Raw genomic sequence first — 25,644 nt, 5'->3', positions numbered from 1 at the left:
CCTTTGCCTAGACTGCTTCCGGGTCTCCCTGGGAGTTGTAGTTCCTCTGCCCACAAAGGCTGCAGGTGTGGGGCGCCGCCGAACCACCACTCCCAGGAGGCTTTGCGCAGGCGGAACGTGTCTGCTCAGTTACCCATGGCAATGGTAGCAGTCCCTCGGCCTTGCAAACACCAAAGCTCATTTTCAATTACCTTTGCCTTTTCCTGGCGCCCGGTGATGACGCAGTGCTCCCTGATTGGCTCTGCATCGGAGGCGGTGGTTCAGGGAGCCGAGAATTGTGAAAGCTGGACACGTGGTAGCGAACGGCGAGGAGCTTAAGGGGTCTCAAGCCCAAAAAAGTTGGGAGGTTTGCAGGTAAGTGCTCCCTTTCCCTGTTGGTGTGGGAGCTGCTACGTGTAAGGGGAGGCTGCTGCGAGAGAGTCGCGTCGCGTCTAGATGCTTCCTGGTTGTGTTGCGGTAACTGTGATTGTACTCGCGCCATGTCTCTTTCATTTTTCTGGGTCGCCTGGTGGATCCTGGCTTCTATAAATCCATATTCTCCCAAATCATGTGAGCCTCACCGCATCTCAGAGAGAAAAGTGTCTCCTTTCGACCGGGCTCTGCTTAAAGGTCAAGTTTCCGTGCGCAAGTTTTTTCTAGACTCCCCAGGATGCTTGGGAGGGTTGGACCGATCTCGAACACCTGATCTAAGCGCTTCGCGAGGTCTGGGGCCCCTGGAGACGGCCCATGGAGTGAAGCTAAATCCATCGTTATTGACTGAGCCTAGGTGTTCCCGGGGACAGTCCATGCTGGGATATGTAGGTTCATAAGGCAGGGTAGAGATTTAGACCCAGCTACTTTGTAGTTGTATGACCTTACGCAACTTGTTTAATAACTCTCGGACCCTCAATTTACTCATCTTTAAAATGGGAGCTATAGTACCTAAATCATTAGAGTGTGGTACCCATTAAAAAATCAATGTATGTAGAGAACTCTGCCAGGAAACGTAAACTGAAATAGACTTGAGATTTGTCAAAAAGATCAAGGAAGCTGTGCCCTCAAGACTACTGCAGCAATCACAGGACCTGTTCTGTAACTTGAGTGTTCATCAGAAGGGTGATGGAAGAATAAATTGTGTTACATCCAAGCTATGCAATATCATGAAGTAGTTATTTTAAAGGGTAAGTTAAATTCTGTGTCTCTTCTTCAGGAAAAATATCCGTTGTGTATTCCTGGGCGAAAACAAATTTCAGAGAAGTGCTTATAGTATAGTATATTTGCATGTTTTTAATTAAAAAACACCCTTTCCCATACAAGTATATTTAAATGTTTGTGTGCATATATAGAAAGGTTGTAGAGGTTGGAGGATGGATAGAGGCAGAGAAGGGAAATAAAGGAAAACAAGAACAGTAATAACAGTATAGCGAAATGGAAAATATGACTGTAACATTATATCTTAACATTACAGTTAATATATAAACATTGCATGTGTTTATGGACAAGATGGGACTTCTAATAGACTACCAGCCTATTAGAGTACAGCCTCTAAAGGCAGACTTCTATGATTTAAGTGGCTCTGCCACTTTGTAAATGGTGACTTTTTTAGCCTCGGTTTCCTCATCTGTAAAATGCCCATAATAATAGCATCTGCCTTAGATTGACATGATAGTACATAATAGTGGAGTTAACATGTGACTAACAGGACCTGATACATAGTAAACAACCAATAAATGTTGCTACTGTTGTTATTTCTTTAAATAGGTGAAACTAATTTAACTTTTATTGTGATTACTGACATATTGGGACTTACTCCTGCCATCTTATTTTGTATTTTCTATTTTTGATGTGCTTTTTGGTCTCTTTTCCTCTTTTTTTCCCTTAAGTATTAACCAAGTTTTCTTTATTCTTCCCTGCCCCTCCCCAGCGGGTTTGGGAATTATCCATTTTCAGTAATCTTTTAATGCTTACTTAAAAATTTTTGACACGCATACTTAAAGTTTAACATTATTCATGATCTCTCTCCTCCTCCCAAATAGTGTAAGAATTTTAGAATAGTACCTCTGAATAATCTCCTCCTCATCTTCCGTTACTACTTTCTAGAATTTGAGTCCATCATTTCTATATGTCTTTCTTAGTCAGCTCAGTGCACCATATTGTTTAGAAGTCCTTCAGACTTTTTTTGCATGCATATACAGACAGTGTATAGTGTGTGTGTGTGCATATTTATAAATATATATATGCAATTTTTCTTTTGCAAAAAATATGTTCACCTAAGCCTGCTCTTTTCCCTCAGTGTATTGTGGTCATCTTTCCATGACAGTCTGTAGAGAATCCATTAAGAAATACTAAAAAAATCCCTTTTTTCCTAAGGGAATGGAAGGAGGGGAGAAATATGTGGCAATGGAGGTATTAAGATACGTACAGTGCTGCCACAAGTGCAGGGAATCTTGGTTAGCCCTGGTAAAAGCATAGATCTACTTGTCCTTAAAGTGATTAAGAGTTTTTCCATTAACCATTATTTCCAAATGGCTCTTTTAATGGTTTTTTAAGACTTTACCAGGAAGTGAAAATGTAGATGTTTGTATATTGAGAAAAGCACAACCCCAGAAATCTTAGAAGAGACTCACAACAAGTGAAAGGGAAAAGGATAATGATATGAAGCCAAATAAAAACCAGTTAATATTTTGGAGACCGTTAGTTTGTTTCTTGAGAACTTTGCTTGGATCAATAGACTATATCACTCGAAAAGCATGTTTTAAAAATATGTACATGAGGGCTTCCCTGGTGGTGCAGTGGTTGGGAATCCGCCTGCCGATGCAGGGAACACGGGTTCGAGCCCTGGTCCGGGAGGATCCCACATGCTGCGGAGCAGCTGGGCCTGTGTGCCACAACTATTGAGCCTGTGCTCTAGAGCCCGTGAGCCACAACTGCTGAGGCCCGTGTGCCTGGAGCCCGTGCTCTGCAACAGGAGAGGCCACCGCAATGAGAGGCCCGCGCACCACAACGAGGAGTGGCCCCTGCTCACCGCAACTAGAGAAAGCCCACGCGCAGCAGTGAAGACTCAACGCAGCCAAAAATTAAAAAAAAAAAAAAAATGTACATGAATATGTATATGTGTGTATATATTATATTCACATTACTCCGTAATAAAAACTTTTTGTGTTCAAGTCCCTAGAAAAAAGGTGCAATTATAAAAACACTAACCACAACTTGATCAGTAATGAGGAAAGGAGAAAGCTGGGTTCAAAGCTGGACAAAGTTGCATGTTATTTTTTAAATGTTGATTTCCAGCTAAAGTACGTTCTCTGATGCTTTCCTCAGATTTCTTAATATTTGCATTCATCCTCACAATACACAGAATCACCAGTAACAATTTATCTATTACAGTACTTTTCTTTAGACACATTTGTCTACTTTTCCTTGCTTATACTTTTTCCTTTGATGCCGTGTCCATTTACTGTGATTAGGGTAGGACTCTTAAGATACCCCGAACAGCAGAATGTGAGTACATAGCATCAGAGTCCCATACTGTGGAGAGAACCAAGTGGGTATTTCTCTCCAGCTGACCTAGTGGGTTCAGTACACTAAGCTAAGGATTTTCAATTTCATCCTTAAAGTTATGGAGATTAAACTTTTGTGCATTGTATCACAGGAGGACCCATCTCTGCATCTAAGAGCATGGTGGCTGAGGTCCTCTAGAACTACAACGGACCTGTAATGACAGACCTTGGGTTAAGAATGAAGGAAGCTATTTCTTCGATTGAGGAAAGAGTGGGAAAAGGAGATATGCATATACAGACATTGTATTACTCCCACTTCAAAGATGTAATCAAAAGCTCAGGCCTCTTGGCAGAGACCTGGGTTCTAGACTAAGTCTGATTAATCTTGCTTAGCCTCAGATTTGTTATTGTGGAACGGCAGAGGGGATGATGAAGTTCATGAGGTGCTCTCAGTTTGGCGTCTCTGGTAGTAATGGTCAGACTTAACTATTTTCAGCATTTCTAAAGTCTGATGGCAATCATACATTACCTGGGATGTCAAACAGAGGTTTACTAAAGCACTGCGGTTTGTTGTTTTTACCTGGAATTGAGTTAACTTGACATGGAAAAGCACATTATCTCATGCTTGTCAGCAGCTTTGATTGTCAATCTTTTATGTTATTTATTAATAAACCGGAAAAATGAAAGGAGGGTTTGATGGGGAGAGATAGTAATAAAAATTGGTAGCATTCTAGAATCCTAAACTTCATTTTTCACACATCCTAGTTTTATCCTGTGAAGGCTCTTCCTACTTTTATATGGATTTAATTTAAAATACAACTCGTGTGTACATTTAAACTCTTCACAAAACTTAAGCAGCTCAGATGAGACAGAGTTTTTGGAGTAAAGGGAGGAACCAGCAAATTCTTCTCCCTAGGCCTTTCTGAAAACACGTGGGACAATGCAGTTTCTTCCTTTCTCAGAGGTATGTGAGGGTAGTAAGCGCTAAGTTGTTGCAATATTAGTAATCTTGGTCTATTAAATTTTCATTAGTTCTTATTTATGTTTCAAAAACCTATTGTTCCATATTTATTTATCAATAAGTGATTGATTAGTGATTCTAATAGTCAGAATAATAGGGTTGATTCGTTAACTTTGAAGTGAATTTCTTACTTTCGTGCTTCCCCCGCTTCAGTTCTCTAGAACTTACTTAGATTGCAAAATACATTCTTTAACTTTGCTACAAATGGCTTCCAAGCTCTGTTAGTTTAAAAGATATTTATCACTTGAAACCAGAAGGTTATGTGTATTATTTGATAAATCAATAAGGAGTATGAGGGACTTCCCTGGTGGTCCAGTGGTAAAGAATCCACCTTACAATGCAGGGGACGCGGGTTCGATCCCTAGTCAGGGAACTAAGATCCCTCAAGCCTGCGTACCACAACTACTGAGCTCGCACACCTCAATGAGAGAGGCTGTGGGATGCTCACGTGCTCTGAACCCCGTGAGCCACAACTAGAGAAAACCCGCACGCCACAACTAGAGAGAAGCCCGCACGCCGCAAGGAAAGATCCCGCATGCCTCAACAAAGATCCCGCGTGCCGCAGCTAAGACCCAATGCAGCCAAAAGTAAATAAAATAAAAAATAAATAATAAATAAATCTTTTTTTTAAAAAGGAATATGATTGTATAAACTAATGACTCTTCTTTTGTATTGTATTTTCTATATTACCTTTTCATTAGCCTGTAATTATATATTTTTTTGGTATAAACTTTCTTTTATTTTAGCATTTTTAATGTGTAATAGCATGGCTTTAAAAAAATAGCTTTTATATTACCCTTTGTTAAAACATAATAACTTTTTTCTCTTAACACTCTCCATTTCTGTGGGTTCCAGTGAGACATTTTATCTTTGTGATAACTTGAAATAATGAAGGTAGAGTCACAGAAAATTGACCAGCCTTTCCCCAAATACTTATACTATTTTTTATAATTCATGTTTAACATGAAATCACTTATTGAACCATACAGAAAGTAGTTATTCTTTTTTCTAAAATTCAAAAGACTGTTAACTATTTCAATATAAAAATTTATAACTCCCAAAAAAGTAATATTTGCATTCCTGAATATTTTTTAACTAACGATAAATAATGCTTATTTATTTGGTAACATCTTAAACAATGGTTGACTTTCAGCGTGTGGTTTAATATAATGCTTAAGAGGATAGGATCTAAGGTTGGAACCTCTCAGAGAGCTGTATTAATTTATCTATTAATAAAACTGGGCCTAGCCTAACTGGCAAAAATTTCAGAGGGTATGGTATCAATACTTGCTGCAGAGACGCTGGTATTTCAAAATGCTGGATATCCAGTGACATTTTGCAAATGATCTGCCATGCCTGGTTACTAAGTTTTACAGGGCATTTAAAGAAGTGGGGCCCAGGATTTGCTTCACTGAATAATAATTAATTAACACAGTCCAACAAAGTAATTGACCATGTTTTCTGATTTTTTCCCCTGTGCATCTGTGGAATTTAGAAAGTATATCTTTTTTGTTAATCAAATATTTTTCCTTCCCAATTATAAGAGTAATGCAACGTTGCTTACGAATTGCATGGATGTGCCACACAGTTTCTCACCTCTATTTGGACACTGTATAAGAACAAAGTTGGAGAATAATCCCACCTCTCTGACATAACCTCTGTGTATCTTTTGATGTATGTTCTTCCATATATTTTAATAAACAGCAGAATGCTGTTTTGGAATCTGTTTTCTTCATTTAATTACATATTAGGAAAAATTGCTATGTTGCCTAGTATTCTCTCAAATTAGAGAAAGAAAAAAAATGGATCAAATCAGTAATCAGTATTTCCTAAGCAGTATGACCTTTCTCTATACACATCTTCATGGCTGAGAGCAATCCTTGGCTTCACAGTGCGCTTTCCATGATTAGTCTTTACTTCTGTCCTTCTGCTTGTTTGGTTTCCATCAGCTCGGACAATATTTCCATGACTGAATTTAAATGTGGTTGATGTCATCATATTGTGCTGGGACTTTGGGGAAGGTGTCTTATTCTCTCTGTGTCTTTTCCCATTCCCCTATTCCTGATATCTAAAAAAATCCTAGACTGGAAGTAACAACAAACATGCTATCTTTTTTTTTTTTTTTTTTTTTGTAGTTTGCTTGGAAAAATGTTTAGCTTTTAGATGTCATGGAACTCCTTCTGAATCTAATGTACTTTTCTTATCAGGACCTAGAGGAACCCCTTAGGATGAAGCTAAGTCTTACCAAGGTGGTTAATGGCTGTCGCCTAGGAAAAATAAAAAACCTAGGCAAAACCGGGGACTGCACCATGGACATTCCAGGCTGCCTTCTGTACACCAAGACTGGCTCTGCCCCACACCTGACCCATCACACGCTGCATAAAATCCACGGGGTTCCTGCCATGGCTCAGCTTACACTGTCATCACTGTAAGTATGAGACGTGATCGTTCACATGTCAACCCTGGCAGCAGCTTGGTTACCTTAATAAGGTGTGGTAAAGAGGAAGACTTTTTTGCTTACGTGCAAAATGTGTAGGTTTTTTAGAATGAAATCAGAAGAGAGATATCAAATATTATACATCATCTGGCCCTAATCTGGAATCATGGGCCAGACCTCCATGATAGAGCTGCTTCACTTTTCCATACCGCCCTCATTGCCACTGCTCCCAGGGGTGACAGGGCCTGGAATGCTCTATGAGGGCTAAACTTGGAACCTAGGGGCTGTCTTCACGCACCAGCCTCAAAGTTTTCTCTGTCTCTGCACATGTTCTACTCTAGGGAAACAACTAATGGAGTGAGATCATTTTGTGTAATGTACATACTGACCTCATCCCTAATTGAAGAATCTGCTATAAGATCAAATAACTCTGTAAGACTGTGTTAATAACAGTGATTTTAAAGGGACAAGGGAAAGAAGAAAATCTAGATATTCTGAGGCCGTTGCTCTTTGCCAATTTCTCCTCTCACAGAACCACTTGCAAATTGAAGAGCTTTGCTCTGCCTAATGAACCCAACCTAATGAGTGGGGGACTCTTGAATAATGGTGTACTTGGTTGTTTGAGACTACATTTACTGTCATGTAGCTTGTTTGGGTGAGAAGAGGGTTTCAGTTGTTGCATAGAGTATCTGTAGAATGATTCATTATTATGTTACATAGTTTTCTGTTTTGCTTACAGGGCAGAACATCATGAAGTCTTGGCAGAATATAAGGAAGGAGTTGGAAAGTTTATAGGTAAAAATTAATCAAGTTATTTGTGTGTGCCTTGTGGTGTATTAATTTGGAGGTTGGAGATGCTGTTTATTCTTTGATCCTTCATTCATACATTTATTTATTCATTAATTTAATAAGCATTTAATGACCATCTAAGAACCAGGAACCCCTTTGAACTGGGGATTCAAAGATGAGTGGGAAACAATTGCTGCCCTCATGAAGCTCAGAGCCTAGTTGGGGTAAAGATAAACAGGTAATTCTAGTAGAGTGTGGTGACTACATCTGCAGGATCAGGTGTAGATACAGGTATCATGAGAGCCCAGAGGAAGGAACACATAACCTGCTGTTGGGTCCATGTGGAAGGAGGTCAGAATAAAGGAAGGATTCTTGACAAAGAAGATGAGGGGGCGCCTTAGCTGGGTCAAGGAGGAGTAGGAGTTAGCCAGGTCAGGAGGTGGGTGCAGTGGTGGTGGGAGACAGGTGTGGGCAGACACTCCAGGCAAAGAGCAAAGACCTAGAGGTGAAGGACTGCATGGGGCACACCTAAGATCCAAAGCGGGCTTGTCATGTTTGAGCCTAAAACATAAGGCAGAGGATGAAGAATTTATATTCAGCTATATTCTGAAATGTGAATATTATCTTCTGTTCCAGAAATAGGATTTTGAATGCTGATATATGTGTCCATTTATTTATAGGAAAAGCTTAGCAGGGACAGCCAGAGAACCAATTCTTCTGTAGACCATTTTCTTTTGAAGCTTTTTCCCAATATCTAGGACTCACTTAAATGAATGAAGATCCTGCTTCCATTGGTTACTCAGTCCTCTGCTTCTGAGGGAAACTGCATGATGACTTGGTTGTCACAAGGGCCTGTGTTTCAGTAGAGGAATTTATATAATATCGTTTTCCTTGATCTGAGACCAATTTTAATAACCAGCTTTAAAGTATACAAGCGTATAATTAAGTGAAAATAGCTAATATAAGCTTTCTAGAGATAATTGTAATAATTGAAATTGTAGACAATAAGGTAGAGAACAGAGATTTTTGTTTGCTTTATATTTTTGGTCTTTTTTCAGCAAAATTCTATTTTTTTTTCTTATGAAAATGCAGCATATGAAATTTAAGTACATATGGCTTAGTAAACTTTTTTTGGATTTTTTTTTTAAACAACTATCTTTTTGATTAAAGAACCTAAGAAACTGGCATCTTGAGTAAATGAAACTTATTGAAAATGAGATCCATTTGCAATGTCCTGCAGCTTTTCTATAATTCTGCCCCTAGGGACCCATGGTGTGGGCTGGATTTATTATTAATAAGATTACCTATTGACTGTATAATTTCATCTTTCCAGTAGCTAGTTCCCCTTGGATAGTGCCTAGAATGACCATACTTGATATTAAATTCTTCAAAGCAAATCAAGTAGGGTCAACATATCATTAAACACTTTCATCGTATCATACTTCAGGTTATACCTTTCTTTTGTAGCAACTCACTATGTCTTTAGACATGAACCTTTACGTTTAATTCTTCTTTTAGGTTAGTAGGTTTCAAAGTAATCTTTTCATTCATGTTGACAGGCCTCCTACAATTCTAAGATAAAGTATGAGCAATTTATTGTGTTTTAGACTTGCTTTATCCAGCAGTACACATTATGAAGCTGCTCTCTGTTACAACACAGTGTAATTGTTGATGTAAGTGCTCTCAAGGGTTCTTTTTTTATGTTTATACAGGCATGCCAGAATCACTCTTGTACTGCTCCCTGCATGATCCAGTCAGCCCTTGCCCAGCTGGTTATGTAACAAATAAGGTATGTTCTCAGAAGGTCCTCCAAGGCTGAAGGTTTTTCTCAGGAAGTCAGCCTATGGGATCTCTCAGATGCAAGGATCCCACTGCTTGGGATGCTGACCCATTCCAGACCCCTTTATGCCTTCTCTTTATTTCTACGACTATAGTGGGATGGTGTGGTTTATAGGAGTTAGAGTGGGGCAGCCCAAGGATGAGGTTAAGGTAAGGACTGTATCCTCAGCTTTTTCATTGTTGCCAAAAATTTGGGAGTAGAGAAAGGTCAAGTACATGCCAAAAAAAGAAATTGCTATGATGGTAGAAAACAATAGTCTTTTGATACCATGCTTTATTTGAAGTTTTAACAACCTCAGGAATAGTGGGGAAAGTTGCTGATGAGTGTTATCACATGTATAACTATATATAGTAGAATCTCAGTATAATACTGCTGTTTAGAACAGAATTTGAAAAAGCTGGAGATTTTAGCTAGTGAAAAACAGTATTCAAAGGACTTCCTTAAAAGTTTTAACCTGAGATATGGCCCCATTGCATTGTCCCTGAGGACAGCATTCTGGAAAAGCTTTAGTATATATTGCCCTTTACAAACACAGTTACTTTTCCTGCACCCACTTTATTGATATCAACAATATCTATTAATCTTACCTAAGATAACTATTTTAAATTTGTCTTCTGTTTTACACTTCTTTTCATTTTGTAATTTGAATTCAAAAGAAAATATTTCGACCTTGGTTGTCTCTTCCATTTATAAGGGAGAAAGTATTCATTTAAACAGTGTTCTTATGCCAGAATAAAAAGATTGTATGTGGCCCCGCATTTATGTCCATCTCTTCTAAGAAGAGAGATGCTGTAGGGAAAGGAATAACCAAAGGAACATATAGAGATTCTTGTGTACTATGGGATTTATGTCTTTGCACATGTTTCTGTATCTAACTCAATCTAGTAAACACTTACTAAACATTAATAATGTGTGAGGCCCCAGACTGTGCGTTTGGGGCACAACCATGAATTCGGATACTCTAGTCAGACATATATACAATGGTGTGATAAGGGCTATCTTTTCTTTTTCTTTCTATTCTCTTTGTTTGTTTATTTATGGCTGTGTTGGGTCTTCGTTGCTGCACACGGGCTCTCTCTAGTTGCAGCGAGCAGGGGCTACTCTTCGTTGTGGTGCGCGGGCTTCTCATTGCAGTGGCTTCTCCTGTTGCAGAGCACGGGCTCTAGGCACGCGGGCTTCAGTAGTTGTGGCTCGCGGGCTCTAGAGGGCAGGCTCAGTAGTTGTGGCGCACGGGCCTATTTGCTCCACGGCATGTGGGATCTTCCCGGACCAGGGATCAAACCCGTGTCGCCTGCATTGGCAGGTGGATTCTTAACCACTGCACCACCAGGGAAGCCCCAGGGCTATCTTTTCTATGAAAGAAATAAATACAAATTGCTGAAAGAGCTTATAAGAGTGAGCAATTGATTATGCCTAGTAACGTTTGGGGAACACAATAGAGTAGATGGTATTTGAACTCTTATGTCTTGAATAGTATTTTACCAGGCAGAGAAGTAGGGGAAGGCCATTTCAGTCAAAAGGAACAATGTGATCAAAGACAGAAGAATTAAAGTCTGTGGTGTATTCAGGAACAGCAGGGGGCGGGGGAGAATAGAAGACTGGGCTTCTGGAAAAGTAATTATAGAATTCTGAGTGCTAACTCAGAAGTTGGCTTGTGTGGCCATTGAAAGATTTTATCAGAGTCCCTCTGAGCTATCAGGTCCTTAGAGAATTTGGAATATAGTATAGGAAACCTCTTTACCCACCGTGTCTAGGATATTGAATTGCCACCCTCTCTCCATCTGTAAAGAAGAATTGAGTTCAGGATTGCTTTGCTCATTTTATTATTTGCTTTTTCTTTGCATGTTACTCTTCCTAATCCCTCATCGTCTTGTCCCATGGCAGTCAGTGTCTGTGTGGGGTGTTGGAGGACGAGTGGAAATGACTGCCTCCAAGTTCATGGCAATTCAGCAGGCCCTTCAGCCAGACTGGTTCCAGTGCCTTTCAGATGGAGAGGCAACTTGTGATGAAACCACTTCCATAAAAAGAGCCAGAAAGTCTGTGGACCGATCGCTTCTATTCCTGGATAATTGTCTGAAGCTACAGGAAGAGTCAGAGGTAAAGCTGTGCCCCTGGCCACTCCTTTCTCTTAGAAACTCTCGCTAATTTACGTTCCGTGTTACCACCCTTTCTGCTCCTCCTTCTTCTCTGTTCCTCATTTCTTGGTCTCTTACTCTCACCTGATTTTTTTCCTGATTGTTTTATTGCTCTTTAGGATTCTGTCTTAGGCTCTCCTTTCACCCCTCACTATTTGTTCTCCCCAGGCAGCTCCCCTTAGTTTTAATTGCTGAAAATTCTAAAATTGTGTGTGTAATGGAGATCGCTCTACTTAGCTTCAGAATTACATAACCACAGGCCTTTGCTGGGTTCTGTCACTAGAGTATTCCTCACATGCACCTCAAACTCAGAGATAACCAAACTCAGTATCTCCCCTCCTCTCACCTACTCTTCGTTTGGCTCTCCCTCAATACGCTGTCTCCCTTTGTGGCAGCCCCCAGCTCCTCAGCCCAGAGATTTAAGTCTTTCAAGACCCCTTTTAATATCCAAGTAATATTCAGTTTTTCACTCCACCTTGGTTCCAGTTCCCTAAATAAGTCTAGAATGTGCCCCTCCCCCGCCTTCTTATCTCCTTAAGGCAGTAGGCAGTCACAGTCACCTCATCATCTCATGTGCTGGGGAAGATGAAGCTGTAGCAGTGAATAAAGAATTTTTTTTTTAATCTATATTTATGTATTTATTTTTGGCTGCGTTGGGTCTTTGTTGCTGTGCGCAGGCTTTCTCTAGTTGCGGCGAGCGGGGGCTACTCTTTGTTGCTGTGCTCATTGCGGTGGCTTCTCTTGTTGTGGAGCACGGGCTCTAGGCATGCGGGCTTCAGGAGTTGTGGTTGTGGCTCATGGGCTCTAGAGAGCAGGCTCAGCAGTTGTGGCACATGGGCTTCGTTGCTCTGCGGCATGTGGGATCTTCCCGGACCAGGGATCAAACCCGTGTACCCTGCATTGGCAGGCAGATTCTCAACCATTGCACCACCAGGGAAGTCCCTGAATAAAGGATCTTGATAGCAGAGTTAATAAAGCTGGAAGAGGAAGGGTTCATTAGGAGAGAGCAGAGGAGGTGGGAGAACAGGAGATACGATCAGAGGAGAAGCTTTCAGTGTCTGATCATTTATGTAGAGTAATCCTGAGCAACAGGTGGGCCCCACTATGGCAAAAGCACACGGAGTTTCAAAAACATCATTACTTTGAGTTTACCAATAAAAAATATAATTTGGCTAATCAAGTTAATATACATGAAATAATTAGAGGACGCTTACTTGTTGTTCTTAATAGAACTCTCTGTATGTGCAGTAAGGGTCCAGCGTGGGACCATTGCTGTGGGTCTGCACTGTTAGCTCTGCGAACAGTTGTTTGCTAGCAATTGTTTTGAGCCAGTAATTATCCTCGTAGGATAAGTAATGTTTGGATGAGGAGAAAGGAGGACAGGGTGTGTGACGGAGCATGATTATTAGATGAGCCTCGAATCCCTCTTCTGTGTTAAGTCAGCCTGACCATTTCACATTATTTCTGTGCGTTGGTCAAATGCAGGGGTCCCTCTCTGTACCCCTTATGCTTATGCTATTGTCTTGACATGATTATTGATAGTGTCCCCTTTTACTTTTAAATGTGTCCCATTTTAGACAATAAATTATATGGTTATACGTCTTACACCCGTGAAAATGAGTTTCCCAGATGGGGCTGTACCAGTCACGGAAAGGGGCAGGCCGTGTAACTGTCTGCTTTGTATGTCTGCATACATCTTTTCCTCTTCCTGTGACTTCTTCCCCTCTTATTCACTGGCTCCTCTTACTCTGAATGCCCTTAAATATTGAAGCTCCCCAAGGTTCTGTTGTTGGCTTTCTTTCCTTCTCCATGTATTCCCTAGGCCAGGGATGGCAGATGAGTTTCATCTCAAGGTGCTTGGAGCTGCGCCCAGGTGCAGCGGGGCGAGGGCGGTCTGCTGGCTGGCTCTGTCTGCCATGGCAGCAGGCATGGGGAGTGGCAGCACTGTGTCAAGCACCTACCGTTCTCTCTAGGCTGGGCAGTCACACTCTATATACATATCCCTGACTTTCGGTCCGTATGTTCAGTGGCTGATACCTCAAACCCAGAATGCACAAAAGAGAATAATCATCTGGCCTCCCCCTCCACTGTTTTCTTAGGATTCCCTGTCTTTGCTCTTCTCATCTCCCTGGACTTCTGAAATTGGAGCCAGGAGTCATCCTAGATTTTTGTTTTCATCCTCTCCCCAGGCAACTAATTGGTCAGGTTGAGTTGATTGTATCTCCTGATGAGCTTTCAAATCCTCTCTCTCCTCTTCACCCCACCGCCACTGCCTTAGTCCAGGTCTTCTTTGTCTTTCCCTGGATGATTAAAGTCGTCTCCTACTACCCCATCCTACCCTCACCCTCCTTCATTCTCCACGCAGCAGCTGAAGTGCCCTTTCTGGAGGAGTGGTCTGACTGTGTTCCTCCTGCTTAAACCAAAAAGCAAAATTCCCTCTTTATAGCCTTCCAGGCTCCCTCCCCATCCCTCTCTTCCACCAGAGAGCCACTGTTGATTGGTGTTTTTCCTTGCAAACCTTATTTTTTTACAGTTCCATACACATAACTATTACATATATGCATGCCTCTATGTGGTTTTTGTTACATGAATATGATCATCTATTCAAAAATTTGCTTGTTTTTGTTTAACGATATCTTGAAAGTCTTTTCCTGTCAATGTATATGTTAATATATGTTCTGCTTTCTTTTTAAAACAGCTATATAGGAAGCCTACTATGAACATATTATATTGATACTTTACTTAAGCCTTTACTCTATTGATGGATGTTTAGCATGTTTCCAGTTTTTCATTATTCTAAACATCTTTCGCAAATAAACCTTGGTGCATATGAATGAATATATTTGTAGGAGATATTCTTAGAAGTGGAATTTTAGGATATATAAAGATAAAAGCATTGACGTTTTCATTAAGTGTTATCTACTTGCCCTCCCAAGAGGCTGAACTAATTTTTATTCTCTCTAGTTATCAGGGTATATAAGTGCCATTTCTCTAACACTTTTACCTCTGCTATGTTGCCATCTGTCTTTTAACTTTTTTGTCGGTGTGATGGACAAAAATGGTATCGAATTATTTCCAGTTTTCATTTCCTTACTTTTGAGGTTTAGTAAGCTCTCCGGATATGTACGGGGCATTCACATTTGTTTTTCTGAAGTTCATAGTCACATATTTGCCTAGATTTCTATGGGGTTGTCATTTCCTTAGAGGATTTGTTGGAGCTTTACCTATGGTGTAGACATTTATCTGTTCCTCCAAAGAATAAGTTCCCCTTTGTCTTTGTTGATAGTATATTTCACTAGGGAATTTTTAATGTATTTGTACTCAAATATGTCTGCCTTTTCCTGTAAGCTTTAGCTTGCTTTGAAAGGCCTTCCTTATCTCAAGACTATAAAAATATTCAACCTATTCTTCTAATACTTGTATAACTATATTTTTTATGTTTAGATCTTAGGGCCGTCTGGAATTTATTTTTGAGGATGGTGTACAGTAGTAATTTTTGTTTTATCTTTTTCCAAATGGACAGTCAGTTGTCCCAGCCAAACAGTTTTACAGTTCCTAAAGTTATTTCTAACTAAGAGATTTAGAAGTAACCTAAGGTAGACCAGGATAGCCATTTATAGAAATTAACACTGTTGCTTTTGTTCTTTTCCTCTTATACCTGCTTGGTGTGTGCTTAATTTAATCTAAGCTAAAGCCTGATTAACTATGTTGATTGCCTCAGCTTCTCTTCAGTCTTTTCTTCCTTTTTTTTTTTTTTTTTAAAGATTTATTTATTGATTGATTGATTACTATGTTGGGTCTTCGTTTCTGTGCTAGGGCTTCCTGTAGTTGCGGCAAGCGGGGGCTACTCTTCATCGCGGTGCGCGGGCCTCTCACTATTGTGGCCTCTTTTGTTGCGGAGCACAGGCTCCAGACGCGCAGGCTCAGTAGTTGTGGCTCACGGGCCTAGTTGCTCCGTGGCATGTGGGATCTTCCCAGACCAGGGCGTGAACCCGTGTGCCCTGCATTAGCAGGCAGATTCTCAACCACTGCGCCACCAGGGAAGCCCCATCTTCCCTTTTTGAGTGGCTTTCAAATTGTGTTCTTTGGAGCCCTAAGGGTTCTTAGGAAGGCGGTAAGGCTCATTTAAACAAAGGTCTCCGCTACTGGAAACAGTTAAAAGCGTTCAATCCTTTCTCACCTTAGGTCCTCCAGAGAAGTATGATCATTGGCGTGATTGAAGGTGGAGATGTGATGGAGGAGAGGCTGAGGTCAGCACGAGAGACAGCCAAGCGGCCTGTAGGTGGCTTCCTTCTGGATGGCTTTCAAGGGACTCCAGCAACCCTGGAGACTAGACTGCACTTGCTGTCATCAGTCACTGCGGAGCTACCGGAGCACAAACCGAGGCTAGTGTCCCGTTAGGGTGCAGGCTGAGCCTGGTGGGCTGCAGAGCAGGGGTGCTGCCGAAGGTGTGGTATGCAGTCTGTACATGGGTGTCTCTTTTCATGTTTTGATTATGTTCTTTCTGGGCTGAGTCTGCTGAAGCAGACTGTGGAGGAAGTTTCCATCAAGGCTGTCTTGCCTTTGATTTCAGAATGTAGACCAGAGGACACTGCCATGTGAATTAGTTTATTTGATCCTCATTATAAGTGAGGGCAAGTGTTATACTGGTTCCCCTCATTCTTGTGCCAATTGTAAATATTGTTCTTTATTCACTATAACCTGGTGCCTGGGGACAGATATAAAGTCATGTGGAACCCTGGCCTTAAGCAAGGAAAGTTGAGGACAGACCTGGGATGCCTAGTGGAATGAAGATGGGTTCTGTCAATAAGGACCTTTAAGAAGGTCTTAGATTTGAGGCAGGTAGTGAGTGGTATTATTTTTTGAAATCAAGGTCACTGGCAACCCTAGTGGGGTTGGTTCTTTCCATCAATCACAGGATTCATTATGTGCTGGAGAGAAGAGTGATCTGCAAGATTCAAAGCTAAAAATCCCCAAGTTTCTGAGTATAGCCAATGTCTTATTAGACTATCCAAATTTTTTCTTTTTTTTTTTAAAAACTGTAGTCTTTTATCCCAGTTGGTATGAATATGCGTGCTTTTTTCCTACAGATATATTAAGAGGTTTGATTATGGGGTGCTGCTTTATACCCCTGGGGCTGCTGGATATATATATATATATATATGTAATTTTACTACTTTTTTAAAAATCCAGGTATAGCTTGCAGTTAAGTATATGAATCTTATGTATACCCTGCTGAATTTTTATTCGTATATATGCTTGTGTAAACAGCAGCCAGAACAAGATATTGCCATCACCCCAGCCAGCATTCCGCCTGCCCCCCCGCCAGCCCCAGTGTTATCCCAGCTCTCTGTGTTCATTGCTTTCCCTCCTGTGCTTATTACATTCTGGTGCAGATGATAGTTCAGCACTAGTATTTCTAGTCATTTTCTGGACTTCTTTTGAGTTAAGTGCTCACAGATGTCTGTTACTGGATTTGAAAGCTGGGATTGTTTTTCTTTCTATAAGTGTGTAGAAATGCCAGCTTCAGTTGGAGAGGAGTTCTAAAACATGACATTACTTGAAGGAAACTGTAGTCAGAAAAACCAGCATATATTTAAGGGTTCTGGTTGTTTAATATTACATAAGCCTTTTTTTGGACTTCTTTTAGAAATCAGGGAGTCTATAAGCTTTTCTCTGCCAGTGTGTAAAAGGGACTATGAGTAGAAAAACAAACATAAAAAATAGCAGCCAGCCAGCCCTCGTCTAGTGCATTTCCCCATCTTGTTTTAGTGGCAAAACCTGGTTGAATGTTATTAACACTCTCAGAAGTCATTACCCATTGCCTCTGGAAATACCATCTCATTCTACCACGCAGACATTTTATTAATGGAGAAAATAGAAAGAAGCATAAAGAAAGCTGACTAGATTCTTAGAGCCTATGGGCAGAGTTGAAATTCCGAGAGCAAGAATTGCTTCGTAAATGAACCTATGAAGAGTACAGTAGATAAAAATGTCTTTCTTGAAGCAATTATGAAAAAGAATTATAAGCAAAATACAGTTAAAACATGGAAGAGTGTTTGAAGGGGAAATAAAGCACACAGCTTTGCACTAAAAAAATCTTATGTAGCGGTTAGAAAGACTACAAAGTTCAGTCTGAGACTACGGAGGTTATTTCAGAAGGGATCAGAAGGGAAGGAAAACTAACCTTTGTTAAGCTTCTCTTTGGGGCAGAAGCTACACTTTGTGCTTTTGCGAATATGTCATTAATCCTTACAACCAGTCTGTGAGGTATGTATTCTTGCTTTTGTTTTTAAAATGAGAAAACTAAAACTCAGAAAGGTTAAGAAACCTTCCCAAAGTAACACAGCAAGTAAATAAATGGCAGAGCTGGGATTCTGGTCCAGGTCACTCTGCCTCCAAAGCTCTATGTTCTTTCCACTATACCTCCTTATCTGCTGCCTGCCACGCTAACCACGATTTTTATTATTATTACTGTTAATGTCCTCTGGAAGACTCTCTGATTTCATTCCTGGCATTGTTCTTATGTCACTGTTCATACTATTTTCACAGGCTCATCTGCGGTGTTAGCCAGCCAGATGAGGTGCTCGAGTGTATTGAAAGAGGAGTGGACTTATTTGAGAGTTTTTTCCCTTATCAAGCAACAGAGCGGGGATGTGCCCTGACCTTCAGCTTTGATTACCAGCCGAATCCTGAAGAGACATGTAGGTCTTTTGAAGTTAATCTCTGTGTTACCCTTAAATTCTCTCTATTTCCTATCAATTTTTGCCTTGAGTTACAAGCCAGAAATATGTGCATACTATAAAGCCAGCCTTTTATAAAACTATGCCTTTGTGTCTTATCTGTCCGCCCTGGCATGTTGGCACACAAAACCAGGCACTTAATACTATACACATAGCTCATCAATGTTAGGAAGTGATTTTGTAGTGAGCAGAACCAAGAAAAACAAAACCTCTTCTATTAACAACCTGAAAAAAGAGCATTCAGAGTGAATAGTGATGAAAATCTAAGAAAAGAAAACCTTTGAACTGCTTGGTAAAAGTTAATTTGTTTTTTCACAAAAGAGTTCTTGTCTGCTTTTTGCAAACCCCATGCTATTAATATACAGGGAGTCTCATCCCCTCTGATCCTAGTGTTACTTTTGCTTTTTTGGTTCTTTATACATACTGAGATGTGAAAGCTGTTTTCCTCTGCTAATGGTGCTTTGAAGCACTGCCATTTTCTTTTATTGTTTAGTTATTCAGAAGTCAAGAAAATCAGTTTCAGATTCTAACATTTAACTGGCAGTAGAAAAGGAACCAGGATACAGACTTTGGGTTGGGGTCCCCTGAAGTGTCTGCACAGTGTTTCAGGAGAATGTTGTGTGCCTGGTCTTCCGTCTGGCCTTCAGAGTGTGCTTTCTGTTCTCTCTTCCTGCTCTCCGTTGAACTCTTGCTCTATCACCGCCAACCTTAAATTTGAGTAGGGCCAGAGACTTCTTTAAGGGTTCATTTTATTCCCCACAAGTGATGAAAATTTCATTCAGAATATGTTACACTCCTATAAAGCAACTTAAGCATTAATCTAAATGGAATTAGTTCTAGAAACAAAATCAATCAAGTTGATCAAATTCTTATATAGAGGAGGTCAATTTTACTGTCTTTTAGACAGACTAGAACGTAATGTATATGGCTAGGCATACCATAAACACTTTATACATGTTCATGACTTCATTTACAAGTGAAATTATCTCTGCCAGGACATAGGTGACTGATAGGCATTCTGTACCGTGAATATGCAAAACTCTACAAAGAACATGATATTGAATTCTCTGGAACAAACACGTTCCTTTTGGGCCAGAGAAAGCCAAATTTCTTTATGATTGGGAAAACTGAGTTTGAACATTTTTATGCAAGTATTATGAATCACATTTGTGTACGTGTGTGTATAGTAAATTGAGGCTTTTTGCCAATTACAAAGTGAAAATTCCAAAGGAATAAGTTGCATAATGTAGGCAGCAATTCCCCCTAGTAACACCAGTTACTATGCAAAGAGCCAGCTGCTCTGAAGAGAGGCAAGTAGATAAGTATTTCTGGTGTTTCTCTTGCAATTCCAGGAATGTTCTTTCTTAAAGCAAAGAGTTCAAGGGAACAACTCAAGTCCCCATTTAACCCTGGATTATCTGAGCTCCCTGGAAGGCCAGAGTCTCCATGCAGAATACATAAATTAAAACCATATTCTACTTTTAATCTGGAACATAATTTAATTGGAACATAGGCAGTTACAAAGCCCAATTAATTTGCATGTACATTATAATAAGACATAACTCCAACACACAGGCACACACACACACACACACACACACCCCAGCTGGTTTTTTAAAATCATTCCTTGGCAGTAAGATTATAAGATATATACTTGTAACTACTATTCACTTAGACATAGTTGAATCTCCAAGTTTTGATACTATAGATAATAGGTCATTGATCATCTTGTTACATATTGCTTTTTTTTTCTTGTGCTATTTCCTTCCGATAAGTTCTGAGGAGTGGAATTCAGGGTCAAAGGGCATGAAATAGTAACTAAAATAAAATTCTCCCAATGGCCACTCTTTATCTGATCTTCATTCAAGACTTTTTGTTGGTTTGTCCTTTAGTATTGCAACAAAATGGGACACAGGAAGAAGTAAAATACGTGGATCAAACAAAGAAAAGTAAAACAACCAGTTGCAACCAAGAAATGACATCATTTGAAATTAATCTGAAGGAAAAAAAGTAAGGAATTTTTTTTTAAGTATGGATTTTGATTTCTGACTTTTTAATTTCAGTCTGTTTTGAAAGTTTATATAACTGTTCCCTTTTCAGTTCATGACTTCATAAAATATTTATAGTTGGATATTGTTTGGGCCTTCTCAAATTCAGTGCCAGCAGTACTCTTTTTTTCTGCAGATGAATTTGTGTACTTTGTCTTGTCAGAAAACTGAGGCTAGATAACTGTTGTTTTAGAAGAGGTGTCAGAAAAATTAGACCAGATCCATTGTTTGGTGTTCTTTACTCCTTATGATTACTTTAAATAATAACAGTGTAAAATAAGGATTTCAAGATAAAATATTACAACAAAATTTTTAAATTTTAAGGAATTTAAGCCATCTTGGTTATACACAGATTATAAATCTTAAATAAAATATTTGCCTCTGGAAAGACTGAACTAAGATATCTTATAACTTTGTATTTGGCCAAAACTGGAAATAATCAGTGAACCAGTGAGCTGGTTTTTTGTGAACTTGGTATACTCACTTTAATGCTGGGATGTTTCTGGTCTTACGTAAAGGGACATTTTAGGGACTCAGACTTATTTATGTCTATCTAGTAACAGTACAGACTTTAAAATTTATGAAAGAATATGAAATTCCTAGTTCTTATTTCTATAGTGATTTCTTAATTGTAGGTCTGTAATGGTGATGTTTATCACATTTGACTTCTTGAAAAATAGCCAAGGAGATTCATTTCCATTTTTAAAAAGCTAGGGTAATATAAATGGTTACTAATAAAATTCACTTTACATTATAGATATAATTGGAAACTGCGGTATTTTTATCATCAGCACTAGAAGTTTTGGAGATTTGGTGTTCAGATTGTAGCCTTGCTTGTGACTGTGTGACCTTGGTCAAGTCATTTAACTTCTTTTTAATAGCTGATAGAAGGTAGCACGTATATAGTGCTTAGCATGTACCTAGCAGTGTCCTTTACTATATTAACTTATTTAATTCTTGTAACAACTCTATTAGGTAGGTACTGTTACTACCTTATTACATTTCAGATGAGAAAACAAAGACACAGAGGGAGGTTAAGTGACTTTCCCAAGTGAGTTGTGAGCCAGGAACCAACCCCAGGCATTGTAGCTCCATAGCCCTCCCTCTTAAACCCCTTGGCAGTCTTCACTGGTAAAGTGACAGGAAAAATGCCTATCTCGGGCTTCCCTGGTGGTGCAGTGGCTGGGAGTCTGCCTGCTAGTGCGGGGGACGCAGGTCCGGGCCCTGGTCCGGGAGGATCCCACGTGCCATGGAGTGGCTGGGCCCGTGCGCCCCAACTGCTGGGGCCTGTGCGCCTAGAGCCCGTTCTCCAAAACGAGAGGGGCCGCCGCGGTGAGAGGCCCACGCACCGCGGCGAGGAGTGGCCCCCTCTCGCCGCAGCTAGAGAAGGACCGCGTGCAGCAACGAAGACCCAATGCAGCCAAAAATAAATAAATTTATAAAAAAAAAAAAAGCCTATCTCCATGGGTGGTTGCAGAGATTAAATGAGACAGTATATATAAAAGTTTTTTGTAAACTGCAAAAAGCTATGCAAGTAAAAGGTCATATCATCTCTTCTAATATTAGCTCTGGTGGCAAGTGAGAGAAAAGTGTCATTCATCAGAACAGTGTCTCCTAACATTTTTGTGTGCCTTTGCAGTGTGACTAACCCTGCTCAGCAGGAGGGAGCGAGCACGTGACTCTTCTGCCGCTCCTTGGTAAGCCTCAGTCTAGGAGGTTGTATCCATCTGAGGAAGACTCCTGAGTCTCCTGGCCCATTGTCCTCTCTGTTAACTTTTGACCACATTGCCGTCTTAAGCAGGTGCCTGGCACTAAGTTTGCCAGTTGTGTTACTAACGATTGGTTACGTGCCAGCAGAATAGGTTAGTCTAGGTTGTCGAGGTCTTGTTTTCCTCACTTTCCGGAATATCGTTGTAACTTCCTTCCTCAGGTACCAGGAGGACTTTGATCCGCTTGTGAGAGGGTGTCCCTGTTACTGCTGTAAGAATCACACTCGTGCGTACATCCACCATCTGCTGGTGACCAACGAGCTGTTGGCTGGCGTCCTGCTCATGATGCACAACTTTGAACACTACTTTGGATTTTTCCAGGCCATCCGGGAAGCACTAAAAAGCGACCGACTGGCACAGCTGAAAGAGCTCATCCACAGGCAAGCATCTTGAGACCTGATACGCATCATCTGACTCTTCACATTGATCCTGCACCACGGTTGTAATGTGGGAAGAAGAGAGCAGGAAGTGATCTTCACTTTAATCACTTATATTTGAGAATGAAGTCTACTCAAATAAGGAACATCTGTACTGTACTCTGCCCACCTGAGGCTAAAGAGACTTCTTCTTACGGCTGAAATGACCTAGAATGACCTAGATTGATCAGAAAGAATTGAAACCTGACCTTGAATATTTCTGCGCTAACCCCTTTTAGTCAACAGAGATTCATTTAGTCAAAGATAAAAGCTTTAGATGTGAAGGGACAGCCTTGAAGTGGGGATGATGAGAATCTGAGGGTTCACTGAGTTGGATTGGAGCTTGAAGGGAGTTGATTGGTCATGAGTAGCATGACCTCTGTGGACACATGCCTGTTGACCAAGAAGGAATTTGTCTGATTCAAGAGTTTTCTTCATTTTAATCCTTATATTCTCAGGGGTCTCGTTTGGACACTTGTGCCTTCCAAGCTGTCCTGGCAGTGCAATCAACCAGAAATGACTCTTGTGATTTAACCACGCTCACATCTCCATGGAATGTGGAGCTCACACATTGCTCCAATGACCAGTTAGCCGAGGGCACACTCTTCGTTTGACCCTGTGGTCTTTCTGTGACTTGTCTCACTAGAGTCAGCGCAGTTGCCTGTTAGGAGCTGAAAGTTTGCCTAGCTGCTTTCATCTGGTCGTACAGATCCACTGTGGTCTGCCTTTTAGTCTCATTAAGAGTCGAACCACATAATAACTGGAGCTACGTCACCTGGGGAGATTCAGTCACCGTGTGTTCACTTGGACGGAGCCCTGGCCTGCCATTTAGAGGATTGGGTTTCAGTTCTACTCAACTATGACACTTGGGCAAATCACTTAACTTCTCCATGCCTGTTTCCTCCTGAACAAATGAGGACAGGCAAAGTGAATAGTACTAAACGAATTTCTAAGGTTCCATCTAGCTCTAATATTTGGGGAACAAGAAGTTTTAGATTGGAACCATAGCTTTATGTGTATCCTTGTTTATTGATCACTATTGGCCTGATAAAAAATGCAGTGGTGCCAGGAGTCAGGCAACAGTAGAGATATTTGAGAGCCTAAAAACGTTTAGCCTGTGGATTTTAAAGTGGTTGGTAAATTGGCATCAGCAGGTCCTGAGGCTGGGAAGACCTTCGCTGATCACCTCTGATTCTCTGAATTTTTTTCTGCTCTTGTCAAAGGAATGACATTCATGTTGATGGTGTGACAGGTGATTTTTATTTTCTTTGTGCTTTTCTATATTTGTCAAGTTTTCTATAAGAATACACATACATGCACGTTTCACACAGTTTTTATAAATACAGTAGAACCAAAAAGATGCCTTTGTTTTGTTTGTAGGGGTATAAAATATATTTGTTTTACATTCTTGTGCTACATTTTTCTATTTGTTCATTTTAGTGGGCATTACTGAACCTTGTTTTTAATTATTATGTGGTTACTATATTTTTATATGTAGGGTGCCCGTCTATACTGTTTTCTTTTATTAGTGGTTTAAGAACATCCATGAATTCCAAAGCTCATGAATTCCAGAATTCATGGATATTCTTACAACCTCTCCTCCAATTAATGGCAAGGATACTTATGAAAGAGTTTCTGTTCTCAAGAATCTGCTTGTTTAGGGCTTCCCTGGTGGCGCAGTGGTTAAGAATCTGCCTGCCAATGCAGGGGACATGGGTTCGAGCCCTGGTCCGGGAAGATCCCACATGCCGCGGAGCAACTAAGCACGTGCACCACAACTACTGAGCCTGCGTGCTGCAACTACTGAAGCCCGTGCACCGAGAGCCTGTGCTCCACAACAAGAGAAGCCATCGCAGTGAGAAGCCTGTGCACCTCAACGAAGAGCAGCCCCCGCTCAACGCAACTAGAGAAAGCCTGCGCGCAGCAACGAAGACCCAATGCAGCCAAAAATAAATAAATAAATAAAATTTATTAAAAAAAAAAAAAATCTGCTTGTTTTGAAATATATTGGATTGGAGTTGTTCATATGTTTATAACTCCCGTTCAGTGCCAAACCCATTGTTGGAGGAGTATTAATAAATATCCCAGAATCCATATAAAATTTATGAGTTTTATTTGTGTTCAAAACTGAAAATTCTGTCCAACTTTGTCCATTTTTCTGGGTCTTTTTCTTATTAGCACATTTGAAAAAAATGTTCCTTTCCTTTAATGTAAATCTATTAAGGTCAATAGCCAGTAAACATTTTTAATTAAAAAAATATACTAGTCTGGTTTCCTGTAAATAGTAATGAGTCTATTAAACAAAACGTTAAATTTCCATGGTACCAGAAATGCTCTCCATTAGAAAAGAATTTTTCTACACCTATTCCATCTGTAGTCATTGTTTTAAGTGCACTCACACTAAATGCAGAATCCAAGAAAGAGATTCAGGGATGCACCTGTCTTTTTACATTATATAATCAAGGGCCTTAAGGCTATGCTAGCACATAATAAAAAAATAATATTCGCCACAATCTATGGAGTACTTTTACTGTGCCAGGCACCTTAGTAAATGCTTTCCACACATATGTCATTGACTCTTAGAGCATGGCTGTGAGGTGTTGATACTATTATTCCTAGCCTGAGTTTCGGGAAGGTTGAGTAGCCTGCCTGAGGGCCTACCAGGAATTTCTGGAAGGTTGAGTAGTTTGCCTAAGGACCTACCACTAGTCAGCTCCCAGGTTAGACTTGGCGCCATCTGACTAAACCCAACAGTTAACCATTGCACTAGCGTCTTCCTGGTGGCTTACTCCTGAGTTGAAGGGGCTATGAGAAGTGAGGACTGAAGAGATGGGCCTTCTGGCCCCGAGGTGCGGGCTGCTTCTGGAGCTTTGCTGCAGCTCAGTCCTGGTTCCCACTCCTCCACTGGAGACTAGCCGGCCCTGGCCTGTGTGGCCCATGGTACCATGCTGGCACCTGTAGGTCTGT

The 25,644-nt window shown here is 40.5% G+C and overlaps 1 protein-coding gene across 2 annotated transcripts; it reads left to right on the top strand.

Annotated features, from left to right (window-relative positions):
• The first annotated feature begins 119 nt into the window (after nt 1–119).
• Nucleotides 120–24,778, top strand: QTRT2 (queuine tRNA-ribosyltransferase accessory subunit 2). Of its 2 annotated transcripts, none has more exons than XM_059922156.1 (9): nt 120–354; nt 6,708–6,928; nt 7,677–7,732; nt 9,439–9,515; nt 11,451–11,663; nt 15,887–16,086; nt 18,254–18,405; nt 20,337–20,454; nt 22,423–24,778. In XM_059922156.1, the coding sequence occupies exons 2-9, from the start codon at nt 6,729–6,731 to the stop codon at nt 22,652–22,654; spliced, it is 1,248 nt and encodes a 415-aa protein (XP_059778139.1). In that variant the 5' UTR covers nt 120–354; nt 6,708–6,728; the 3' UTR covers nt 22,655–24,778. The 2 variants fall into 2 exon arrangements, with proteins under 2 accessions (XP_059778139.1, XP_059778140.1); XM_059922157.1 differs by having other exon boundaries at nt 121–354; nt 22,583–24,778.
• The last annotated feature ends 866 nt before the right edge of the window (nt 24,779–25,644 follow it).

The sequence above is a fragment of the Balaenoptera ricei genome, chromosome 4, assembly GCF_028023285.1.
Source record: "Balaenoptera ricei isolate mBalRic1 chromosome 4, mBalRic1.hap2, whole genome shotgun sequence".
Taxonomy (NCBI): Eukaryota; Metazoa; Chordata; class Mammalia; order Artiodactyla; family Balaenopteridae; genus Balaenoptera; species Balaenoptera ricei.
Note: the sequence above shows the minus strand (reverse complement) of the source record. Positions and strands in the feature narration are given on the sequence as shown.

What these genes read in the sequence shown, in the direction of transcription:
- QTRT2 (XM_059922156.1), top strand. Translation starts at nt 6,729, where the DNA reads ATGAAGCTAAGTCTTACCAAGGTGGTTAATGGCTGTCGCCTAGGAAAA. An exon ending in GCCGAATCCTGAAGAGACAT is followed by an intron (nt 18,406 to 20,336) that starts GTAGGTCTTTTG and finishes TTTGTCCTTTAG; the next exon opens with TATTGCAACAAAATGGGACA. An exon ending in ATTAATCTGAAGGAAAAAAA is followed by an intron (nt 20,455 to 22,422) that starts GTAAGGAATTTT and finishes TTCCTTCCTCAG; the next exon opens with GTACCAGGAGGACTTTGATC.